The sequence below is a fragment of the Nymphalis io genome, chromosome 4 (genome assembly GCF_905147045.1).
Source record: "Nymphalis io chromosome 4, ilAglIoxx1.1, whole genome shotgun sequence".
NCBI lineage: Eukaryota > Metazoa > Arthropoda > Insecta > Lepidoptera > Nymphalidae > Nymphalis > Nymphalis io.
This window is the reverse complement of record NC_065891.1, coordinates 7,509,581-7,522,225: the sequence shown is the minus strand read 5'-3', so window position 1 is coordinate 7,522,225 and position 12,645 is coordinate 7,509,581. Positions and strand designations below refer to the sequence as shown.

Genomic DNA, 12,645 nt, shown 5'->3' with positions numbered 1-12,645 from the left:
GATTCGAATTTAAAGAGGAATTTACAATTGCATAATCAACTTTTATTATAAAGATAATTAATTGCATAATAATTAATATCATCATACGATGGTAATTCATCATCAGCATCATCTTTCTAAAATATAGCCTATGTTATTCGCTCTAATTTAGCTTTCCGTAAGTAAAAAAAATATTAAAATCGGGTTAGCAGTTCTTGAATTTATCCATTACACACAAATAAATTTTACCTCTTTATAATATTATTGAGTAAATATTAGGTCCTTACATATGAAATTATCGTTTTGTACGCGAGTAGAATATAGTCATTTTTTTTTGTAAAATATATTTAATTAATCAAAGTATGCACCGTTGTTATCTATGCACTTTTGCCATATCATAGGTAGTTCATTGACCCCTTTACTAAAAAAACCATGGAGGCGAGAATCAATAAACTCTGAAGGCGGTTTGGACTGCCGCATCGGAGTTGAATTTTTTTGCTTGTAAGAAGCTGTCCAAATTCCGGAAAAAATGTTAATCTGTTTGAACAAGGTCCAAAGAGTACGGTGGATGTCGCAGACATTCCAATTGTAGCTTATCTAACTTAGTGGTTGTTTGTTGTGCAGTCTGTGGTCTTGCGTTGTCGTGAAGCTGCAGTGGTCTAGAGCGATTGACCAATCTCGGTTGTTTAGCAGCTAGTTCTTTCTTCATGGTTTGCAGTTGCTGACAATAGATATCTGCCGTAACATTTTGGCCAGATTTTAGAAAGCTATAGTGAACGACACCGGCGCTCGTCCATCAAACACTCACAAGTAATATTTTCTGTGTCAATTTTCGTTTAGGGCAGGATTTGGCTGGGTCTCCAGGGGTCAGTCATTACGACGAGCGCTTCCGATTATCATACAGTACCCACTTTTGATCACAAGTTCATTCGATTTAAAAACCTTTCATTATTGTGTCGGTTGAGCAAAGTAACACAGCAGTCGACGCGTGTTTGCAAGTTCATGTTTTCCATTGTGCGGTAATAAGCGACGCCAAAGAAAAATAATGAGTACAAACAAATGAATGACTGTTTTCAAAACTCAAATGTACCAACTAAATGAATTTACAAATTTGAATGTGGAATTCTTGATCAAAGAGGAGATATTTCAGATCAGAGTGGTCAGTACGACAAAACGCTAATTTCATATGTAAGGATCTAATATATATAAATTATTAAAAAAACAATTAGAAACTTAACTATTGGGGACTTTTTTTAGACCTTTTTAAGAGGAATAATTTCGTCATACATGATGGTTGCGTAACTTTAACCGTTTACGCAGCGCACGCAACGGGGCATCCGTTCCGAGCTCAAAATGATTAAATTTTCCTGTTTTTGCAACATTTTTCATTGATAGTCTGCTTATATTGGTTATTGGGTGATGATATATAAGCCTATAGCCTTCTTCGATAAATGAGCTATTCTATAAAAAAATAGTTTTTCTATTCGAATCAGTAGTTCCTGAGACTTACGGGATCAAACAAACTGTTCAGCTTTATATATTAATTTAGTAAGTAGATTAAGATAAATAAACTCAAATACAGAGAAAATCACAAATTTTACAGATTCAATAGAAAACTGGTTTTAGTTTTAGAAGTTAGTGTCTCAATGACGATATCCCTAAGGAAGTTATTATACAAAAACTTTGGGATTCGCCACTAGTTCACGTTACACTACGAAGTTTAGATCAAAATTTAATAAGTGCAAAAAACCTGGCAGGGCTTCTAGCTTTATCAACTAAAGAGTTAGGTCACTGGTTACATGCTACATACAAAAACCTTGAGCTTTTACATAATGAATCTTTTCGTTTTCTTAATGATACAATAAAAAGGGCTCTTGTTACCATTGACGTTCCATTAGTCGTGATGATGGCAAAATACCTGATGGACTGACATTGGTTCCCTGGGAACGAGGACGGGTGTAGGACACAACAGTGTTGTCACATTGGCCCCATCTCATATCAGGGAATGAATATTAAAAGCTGAAGCTGCTGCAGAAGCTGAAGCAACCAAACGTTACAAATATTCGTTTCTTATTCTAAATTATATTTTTGTTCCGTTTACAGTTGAAACGATCCAACCTTAGAGTAATAGTGCCAAATCTTTCATCAAAAATATTATGACCCGTCTTATTGCCTCTACCGGTGACAGGAGGGTTGATTAATTTTTTGCCCAGAGAATCGGTACTTTATTTGTATTTTTTTAATTTCATTTACGAGTTTTTATTTATCTGATATAACAATAATCGAATTATTGTTTATTCATAATTAAATGTTACATAAGCATTTTACATAATGACTAAATATTATATTTGCTTAATGTAACCTAGTGTTTTTTATTAAGTTACGTACTAAGAAACAGACAAAATGATTACATGGCAAGACCTGAAAATTGCAAGGCACGCAACAATGTGAGCATTTATAGAACCTTTGAAGGAATCGATTTTGTGATGATGTACTCTTGTACAATATACCAATACTTTTGTATAAGAGTACTTAAAATATTAGTATTATGTTTATTTTTAATCTGTCGGTGCAAAATGAACTATAAAATCTATGACCATCAAAATAAATGTTATCTGTGATATAGAATTAATCGAGTAATAATTTGTAATACAAAAATTAAATTACGTTTAAAATATAATAAGTATTACACAAATTTAAATCTTGATTCCAATATAATTGAAAAAAATGAGTTTTTTATCTATTCGAAAGAACAGATTTAAAACGATTGGTTTTACGTGGCTGTGGGCTTAAATATGTAAGCGGCCATCTTAACAATTGATCACGTGATGTTTCTCATAACAGAAAGCTGAACATAATATTCAAAAAAAGCTGTGAGGTACGTGTAACTACTTTTTTGTGTTGTTTAACATATTTAATACTAATATTTTGTAAAAACCGAATAAATAAATCACATTTAAACGTAAATAATCCCTTTTTAATATAGTGTATTATGTACATTAAAGTTGTGACATTAGTTAAGTATATGCTAGTTTTACTACTATAAACGAAGAAGTGTACTACTAAAATGGTTATTAACCGTATTTGTGTTTATTAAAATACAAGTTGTTGTTTATTAATTGTCGTTTTTAATGATAGTCATTTTGTATTGCTACGTAAATTGTATTAATAATACAATAAATAAATAAATATGATTCCTAATTTTCTACCATTTTTTTAAGCTGGCAGCACTGCTGATTAAGCGTGTAATAACGCATAAGTTTTAGGTTACATTTTAAGAACTATTTAAGGGAACCATAATAATTACAGGTTTATGGAATAATACTGGTTTTCTTAAATACACAACGATTTTTTAAATAAATTTAATTAAAAAATAGACAACACATACAATCTCTTTCTAAACGATAAACAATCGGCCATTTTGCGAAATATTGAAATCGATGATGATTTCGGTCTGATAACATAACCGTGCTACTATAAGTTTTTAAATGTAAAAGTTTTATACATTTACCGGTATTACCGTAAGTATTTTTTGCATACTTGCGTATTTGTTATGTATTGTTTTTAATGAAAATGAATGTAAAATAACCTGAAAAGTTTTGGCGTCGCCATCTTAATATTTGACATGTGTTTTTTTTAATCGATTTTGTATAGGAAATTAATTAAGTTGATAAATATATACTGATTAAATAATATATACTTTTTCACGTGGTAGCTACGTGAAAAAGTATGTATTATTTAATCATCATATTAAAAAGCATATTTAATAAGTATAATAAATTACATCCCGTAAATAAAATCACTTACTAAATTAAGAACTTTTAGAGCTAATTCCACCATGCGGTATATTTTATTTATCGTAATTTTTATTTTTTTATCATATATTTTTAACTTTTTAATTTCGTAAAATACTTATCTACCTTAGTCAAAATATTAGTGGGATGAAAAGTTAAAACTATAAAGGTGTACGATTATTATACGAAACAGTTTACCGATACGATACGATTTAACGATAAGTAAATTTTTTGACGGTTTTATTATCGACCTGATTCTACATGGTTTCTTGTCGATCCTACAACTAGTGTTTACGAAATTGTTACGCAAGGCTAGATGAGCACTTTCTGTAGTTTTGAAGGCAGATGCGATTACAAATTATTAATAATGACTAATTATCATTTCTAGGCTATAATATTTATTCTTAATTTTCTCGCAAAAAAGTGGATTGCTTTTTGATGTGAGTGGCCTTGCTAAGGCCAAATCTGCTAAATGCATCTTTCTACCCGATACTAAAGCTTTACAATGCACTTAAACTAAATCACAAATAGGTTGGAACGGATTAAATATTAAGTAAACATGCATTTTCAGTTAATTGCTGTTTAAAGCTTTATTAAAATGTGTATTTTGTGTTACTTTATTCCCTCTGCAAAAATAAAAATAAACTATATTTTCAGTAATTTTTTTGCAATGGAGGCCGAAAGAAAAGTTTTCTCATCTACAATAATAAGAACACAGAATAATATTAAGAATAATTTGGAAGAAATATTGAATATTGTTCCCGCCACGCCTATTGTAGATCAGGTAGAAAAAAATAACGAATGTAATTTTATACACAAAACTGATAAATATTATGTGCCAAAGAAAAAAAATGGAATGAAAGTTAAAACTGTTCAAGATATTCGAAAGATTTTTGAATCGGACATTAACAGTTATTTGCCTGATGAGTTAGAAAAACAGAAAAATGTATTATTGCGCAAAATTAGGCTCGGTTCTTCAAGAGACGAAAAAACTAAAGAAACAGCTAAAAATATTTTAAAATCATCTTCTCCTATTTCAAGATCGGCATGGCAAATGCTAATAAATATTAATCCAGAGGAAGAAAAATTTTCTCGTCAGTATGTTCGTTGGAATGGGAAATATATTCAAGTTAATGGCAGTAAAGGTGGAAATAGTAAATTTATATGTAAGCATGATATTGGTAAAATCAAGGAATCTTCTCTTAATAATTCCACATTCAGACGAAGCAATTTAAAGAGAAAAAAAGCATTACTACAAAATTCTTTAAATGTGAAATTTAAACCTGGGCCATTGACAAAGAAAAAAAATCTAGATACTTCCTACCAAAAATATCAATTTGGTGACATGGAATTAGTCACTTTACCGAAGCCTGGTCTCGATATACAACCGTCTTATGGTACGCCCTTGGCGCCTGTTATCAATACATTCCTTCAAAATACATTTTTGCTAAATTCTAATGGTGTAATTAGTCAGAAATGGGCAGATTTTGCAGTTTCAGTATTGGGAACAAATAAAAAAGGGATTCCAGTTCAATTAAAAGATACTTGTAATGTTACGTTTGACTTAGATTATAAATGTTTTCAACGTAGAATACTTATGCGTAATGATAGTGATATTATACATCAGGAAAAAGTACAAAAACTGCCAATACAAACGTCTGAAGACGATTCAGTTATATTTTCTCAAGTCATTGGCGTCGTAGATAACATTATTGATGCGGTCGAAATTAGCTTAAATCAAAATGAATTGTTTTTTGGAGAAGACGAAGCAAGAGAAGTACCAATAACAAACAGCAGTTCTAATACAAATTACCTAAAAGACAAAGGAAAACGAAAATATGGTGAGCTAGATAGGCTGGATGTAACAGTTATTAGAATTTCAGATACATCAGAATTAAACGCTAAAAGTGTATGTTCCAATGCTCATTGTACCTTAGGATGTATTTGTGATTCGTTAAATTATTCTTACGATTTAAAAAGACATTGTGGACGCTTTGAATGTATGTTCGAATGTAAATGTGACTTTTCGAAATACAAACTTTCGGATTCATTCGATAATGATTGTACCGATATATTACCGGGATTAGTGAATCTAGACCAACAATTGGGTCCAAAATTAGCGAAAGAAGAACAAAAATTTCATCAAACTGTTATAGTAACAGATGACAAAAGTATATTGTTGAAATCTCAAAAAAGAAATTGGAAGGCTTCAAAAAAGTACGCTGATTTTTATAGTAACATGCATTTAAAAACTAAAGATAATACAAAGAAAACATTGAAAGTACTATGCACAAATCTTATACTTAAAAATGTTGAGCCTTGGTGTATGGTCCACAGCCTGTATAAATGTTTTTGTAAGGGTAAATTTACAAAATCTTTTTCTCCGGGAGTTGACGAATCTATGACTACAAATAACACAATGCCTGAAAAAGTTAAAAAATTGGTTATAAATGTCAATTTAACTCGGCAAGAATTATCTTTAGATAATAAATTCAAAAAACGTTCCGTTTCCGTTCATTATAGTAATGAGTCGCCTTTAGATGCATTCGATTACCATGAAAAATGTGTTAGAATATTACCATATAAGGGTAGAAAACACTGTGATGAATACTATCTCAGTACAAATAAAAAAATATTGGAAATGGAACGAAATGACAAAACCTTACGCAAGAAATTGGCATCTTTAATTAATAAAGAAGATTCAGAGAAAAATGTTGCTTCGACAAATGTAAATGCTTCCGAAGTCGTCGATTCAACCTCAAATGATTTATTGAACAATGTTATCAAAGAAATCCCACTAGAGTATAAAGACGTTAAAAAATTATCGAGTAAAAAGCTTGTCACGTGGCTCGAATCTAATTATAAGCAATATAAAGAACGAACTGATCAAGGTCCAATTAAACATTCTTTACATCCACCACGACTGGGAACGATGGCCTTATATCCTTGGGATTTCATATTGTCTAGATATCGAGAAAGAAAAAATTACTTTCTCATATCAAAACAACAACCTTATCGTATTTTCATGGCAGTAAATTTCAAAAATTCTTTGTTTGATAATTGTATTAATATAAACGACATTGCTTTATCTGACCTTGATAAATATCCCATAACAGTAAAAAACTTACTTACGAATGCAACCGATCTAAAAGATAATTTTTGTATTTTGTGTGGACTATCACATTGTTGGGAGTTGGTAGGTTCTGTTACAAAAGTAAACAGTAACAACAATAACGTTACACAAGAAAATGAGATAGATACGATTATATCACGGCAAAAATCTCAAAGTGAATGCAGTTCCGATTCCGAATTTATGCCGGTTATTACAGATAGCTCGTCAGATGAATTGAATAGTTCATTGGACAATGTTGTTAAACAAACATTTGAGAATACTCCTGAACAATCTAAATGGTTTGTAATGACGGTAGAAAATGATTTTACGGAAATCCGATTTTACAAAAGGGGATTTTTTGTCAAGTATGAGAGTATTATAAAAGCAATAAATGTTGCAAAGGTGTCAGGAAAAACAGTTAAACTTTCATCACAAAATTGCAGTTATCCTCAAACAAATCCAAGTTTTGGTATTTATGCCATACCAAGTGATACAGAAAATTATGTTTTTATCGGGCCGTATGAAAAAGACGAGGCATTAGGTATAGAAACTATAAGAAACATACATGATGTAAGAGAAACAAATTGCACAAGAGGTAGATGGATAACTACGAATAAAATTGATAACATAAATGTTATCGATAACCCTTTAATGTATATGCCATCGAGTATTGCAGACGGCAATAATATGCTTAGCTTAGACTCTGATTTTTGCCTAAAAGAGGGTACAAACGAAAATCCACAACTTTCCGATAAAAATACAAACTCAAGTGCTTCTAAGCTAAAGACTAATAAAGAGGTCGTAGGTAAAGTTGTTAAACCTATAAGAATAAGAAAGACAAATGGTTTTTTCCAACTTGCACCAAATGGTTTGTTAAAACAAGTACCTATACACGATAAAGATAACTTAAAATACAAAGGCGCTTTTCTTGTAAAAAAGAATTTATTAATAAACAAAGATACCACTTGTTCAAACCCATCTTTGCTAAATTCAACTTTAGCATTGCGTCAAGATTTTGGTCAAAATCAAGAGCAAACGGAACAGAAAATCATATCGCAATGTCAAAAACCTGTAACAGAAGTTGAACACCACGCAAAAGAGATTAATGTTAGTATTCCGAAGGAAATACAGAAAAAAAAATTAGAAGGGGGAATGTTTATATTAAAACCCGAAGAAATAAACAAAAGATCTTTTGAGAATCAATTATTATGTAACCAACTAAAAACTAACATACAAGAATCTACTGATAGCACCGATATGGACATAGAAAAATTTCTTGAAAAATCTGTAGTAAATGCAAAAACTCAGTGTTACATTATTTCGGATGACGAGGATGACACCATGAGCAACCAATGCACAAAAGATGATATGTGCAAAGATGTTTGGATTGTTTGTAAAAATATAGACAGTCTAGGTTGGATACCTGGAAGGCGTAATTCTGAAAATGAATTAAGCTTTGAATTTCCCGGTTTTAAATGCACCGAATTCTATAACGAAGACGAAGCTTTTAGTAAAATAACTCAGTAAGTATAAAAAATTAACGGCACTCTTTAAATTCAAATTGGAATTTGAGAATAATTCTTAAATGTAAAAAAGGAAAAAGGTATGTAAAAGCCTGTAAATGTTCCACTGGCGGGCTAGTATCTCCTCTCCTTTTTATGAGAAACTTTGGATGAGATCCAAACTTTCAGCTTTGTGGTCCCATGCGGGTTGATAAATATATATGTGCAGATTTTCATTTCACATGCAGTCCTCTCGATCTTATCCTCACTTTTTACCAAATTATTGAAAAATTAAATTATTGACTCATTGCTCTTTTCAGGGTGATGTCTAGAAAAGTTTATATACCGAGGCATATTAATTTAGAGTGGCATGCGCTTGAGTCCTTACCTGATAGCAACATTAAAAAGAAATTGGAGGCGAAAGACCTAACCACAGATTACGTGAGTTCTAGTTTATTTAAATATATTATTATTCTCGTACTGTGATTGCTTATAATATATGGAATACTATCCTGAAAATTTATTTATTTGTATAGATTAACTCAAGAGAGAATGACATTGCAAATCTCAAATTTTGTAATTACGTATTTTATTTGAATTGCTTTTAGTAAACCAAATTATATTTTTATAACATATTATTTAATTTTATAGGTGATGACTCAAAAAGGTTTACAACACAAACGTGAGTTGTTGAAGAATATTCAATCAATAAAAAATGTGCATTCACCAAAGAATTCCGCAGCCCTCGATGAAATTATTATGAAAGATTTTACGGAAAAGGTAAATATTTTTATATAATATGAGTAACATAGCAATAATAGTAGCCGTCATATTAATATGTTGTCCCGCAACTTCTAAGTAAGTATTTACTACAACTTATGCGCCTCAAGTCTACTTTCCGTTATTTAACTAATGGTGCTAAAGAAAAAATGCATGTGCAGCATCGTAGTAGAAGTAAAACAGCTTAAGTGTAATAAAAAGTACCACGTCCTTTCGATTACCCAACGAATCGCCGTCTAAAAAGTTTCACATAAAAAATAATATTTTTTTATTCTAATATATTTTAATAATTTCTTACTTTCGGATGTTAACAGCTGTTTTATTTCTTAATTAAAGTGTTTATTTTTTTCCAGCAAGTTGTGTTTGTTTTTAAATGATTTTGCAATACTCTGTACAAGTTTTAATTTTATATTAGTTCTTTTAGTACTTAAGTAAAGTAGCTAGCAAAACAAAAAAAAAATATATAATGACATTTGTAAAAACCAAAACCGCATGAAGAATTAAGTTAGTTAAGGTTGACTGTCTAGTATTTATTTAAAAGGAAAAAAAAAAATCAAACCTATTTCGAGTGATATGACGAAATTTTAATTTATTCTATTAAAAAAAATGTGTTTATTTTTAATGAAAACTGATATTTTTAATGAAGTTGTCCTGCTTTATCATGAGTTGGTTTTATGATAATTAATCTTGTTTCTGTCTCTGTTTGTATTACTTCAGTAATATAATTTGAATGATTAATAACTAAAAAATAATGTACTTTTGACTTTCAGAAAACTAATATAATAACTGAACTAGAAGAAACTAGTAATCATTTAGAAGAAGAAAGTTTATTGCTTTTAAATAAAACTCTTTCACAGAAAAATGAAATATGGAAATCATTTTCTAAAGCGTCGGAAGATCTTCGCAAGGAATTGATTGAACAGCTAAATAATATAAAAAGTAACGCTGAAGACTCTGAATGAACTGTTATATAGTAAGTGGGGACGGTCCCGGTTCATTAAATAATGTACACAAAATGTAATCAAAGGATTGAAAGATCTGCCGGCTAAGTGCCAGGCTGCCCACTCCGTACTAGCGGAACTCTTTGTTACATTGTGGGACTTTTAAGTATGAACATTCCTTGTCGTTCCGACGGTTTGGCCTGGCGATTGGTTGCCGAACAACCTTTACTCCATCAGCACAGTTAAATCAAACAGTTTTTTTTAATGAGCCGAATTCATCTTTTAATACACATAATTAATATGTATATATAAAAATTGTATCATAATATTCGACATATTACCTCCTCCTTCCTTTAGTATTGACTACGCGGTAAGAATAGTGAAAATAGGTTGTGCAGTTTTTGAAATAATCGCGCACATACAAACACACAGGGGGAAAAGTGTACCATTTACTTATAAAGTCGGTTAATGATTTAGTTTCATAACAGTGACCTCAGAAGAATATAAACAGATTTTTATTATCTGTGAATCTGAAATAGAATATTTTATCCGACAAATTTAAGTACTCGATAGTTGTGATTATTATTTTTTCTTTTCTTTTTATCGAAACGGGTTATAATGACGTATCATTATAAATATATTCATATTATATTTAATTTGACTGCCTCGTTGGTCAAGTGGCCAGATGAAAGGCTGCAGACCCCGAGGTTTGAGCAGAGTCTTGGTTCCTATCCCAGGTCGGACCAATAAAAATTGTCTAATTATTGGGTTTTTCTGTCGAAAATTATCAGTAACAGCCCGGAGTCTGGAAGTTGGGATTGTGTAAATTCCGGTGTTTCGGAAAGCACGCAAAGCCGTTGTTCCAGCGCCTGAACTCTTTCCAGTCGTATCGGATTGCCGTCCCATCGGATTATGAGAGCTAGAGAATAGAGAGTGCACCTGTATTTATATTGTAAATAATTCGCTGAAGAAGTTGGTGGCATACTGATCTCATACATGTTTATTTCAAGCGAAGATTTATAGATCGAACCGAATGGATGAAGTTCCAAGTTTGGCAATTAAGAATTTAAATTTGGATCGTTTATTTGTTTGCATAAAGGTACTTTTCGGTTTATCTTTTTTCCAATACCTTTTACCTGAAAGTGGGCTTTATTCTAATATAAAATCAGAATAAGAAATAATAATCTCGTTATGTCAAAAACATCAGAAGACTTGTAACTTAGCTAGTGTCAGAGTTTCTTTTATTTAACATTACTTAGGTTATTTCTATATATTTGTAGCAAGCTATTTGAACTTACATAGTATTATGCTAGTTAGTGGTTATTTTTTAAATCTTGATTGTAAATTTACGGGGCAATATGTGTAATTGTAAAACGTTTTTAACGATAACTATATAATAATTAATAAAGACATGGTTTTAGTTGCTAAAAAATAATGTTAAGATCAAATATCGTTAATTTTTTTCAATAGTTATTGTAAACTTTCCAGCAGGAAAATAATCTGTGATATGCGGTAAGTTCTTCATTTTATACTTTCAAAGGAATATCTTATGAGAGCCGAACGAAGTATTTCATTGTCGGAACATTTTAAAGATTAAGGGTCCGTTCACACAGACCGGCTCGGAGAGCATCGGCCTGCTTTTTTCTTTTCACACAGACCGGGTCGTATACGCTTGGAATTGGCCGGAGCGGAGCCGCCAACTATTTCACATCGACCGGCTGGAAGAGATCTGAAAGCGGGTGCGAGCGAGAAAGAGCACGCAAGCGGAGCCGGTCGGCTCCTTTTATTACTTCACACGAAGCGCGTTCAGGCATTTTTAATGACAAAAAAGGTGCAAATGCAAAAATAAACTTTACTACAATCACTCAAAACACTGTTTCCAACGTGATAAAAATCTGCTCTCCTCTCCGAGCCGGTCTGTGTGAACGGACCCTAAGGATGACAAATATTTTGAAATGGTACTGTATGGTATCTCACCTGTACTTTCCGTATCTGTACAACTGTGTCATTCATTGTACAAATTTTTTTCTATCTTTTAGGTATGAATATATAATAAGAGTTGGCGTCGTGTGTTTTATTTATGCAAAATCATTCATATATGTATGTATAACGATATATCCTTTATAATGAGTGCTGCATTTTTTTTTTAAATCGGTAAAACACACATAGGCAAAAAATAGATATTTATTAAGGACGATTGATTTTTTTTCCAGGAAAAGTGGTAACAGTTACAGATTAGGTGACACAGAATGTCCCTTTTTACTTATACTTTTTTATTACTTGGGAAATTATCGTTTTACATACATTATCATAAAAAAAAGCCGAGATGGCCCTGTGGTAAGAACGCGTGAATCTTAACCGATGATCGTGGGTTCAAGCCCGGGCAAGCACCACTGAATTTTCATGTGCTTAATTTGTGATTATAATTCATCTCGTGCTTTACGGTGAAGGAAAACATCGTGAGGAAACCTGCATGTGTCTAATTTCACTGAAATTCTGCCACATGTGAATTCTACCAACCCGCATTGGAGCAGCGT

The 12,645-nt window shown here is 31.6% G+C and overlaps 1 protein-coding gene across 2 annotated transcripts; it reads left to right on the top strand.

Annotated features, from left to right (window-relative positions):
- The first annotated feature begins 2,684 nt into the window (after positions 1–2,684).
- Positions 2,685–12,097, top strand: LOC126781895 (uncharacterized). Of its 2 annotated transcripts, none has more exons than XM_050507016.1 (5): positions 2,685–2,857; positions 4,431–8,408; positions 8,708–8,828; positions 9,039–9,167; positions 9,938–12,097. In XM_050507016.1, exons 2-5 carry the CDS (start codon positions 4,444–4,446, stop codon positions 10,127–10,129), a joined length of 4,407 nt encoding a protein of 1,468 aa, XP_050362973.1. In that variant the 5' UTR covers positions 2,685–2,857; positions 4,431–4,443; the 3' UTR covers positions 10,130–12,097. The 2 variants fall into 2 exon arrangements, with proteins under 2 accessions (XP_050362973.1, XP_050362974.1); XM_050507017.1 differs by lacking the exon at positions 2,685–2,857 and adding an exon at positions 3,400–3,500.
- The last annotated feature ends 548 nt before the right edge of the window (positions 12,098–12,645 follow it).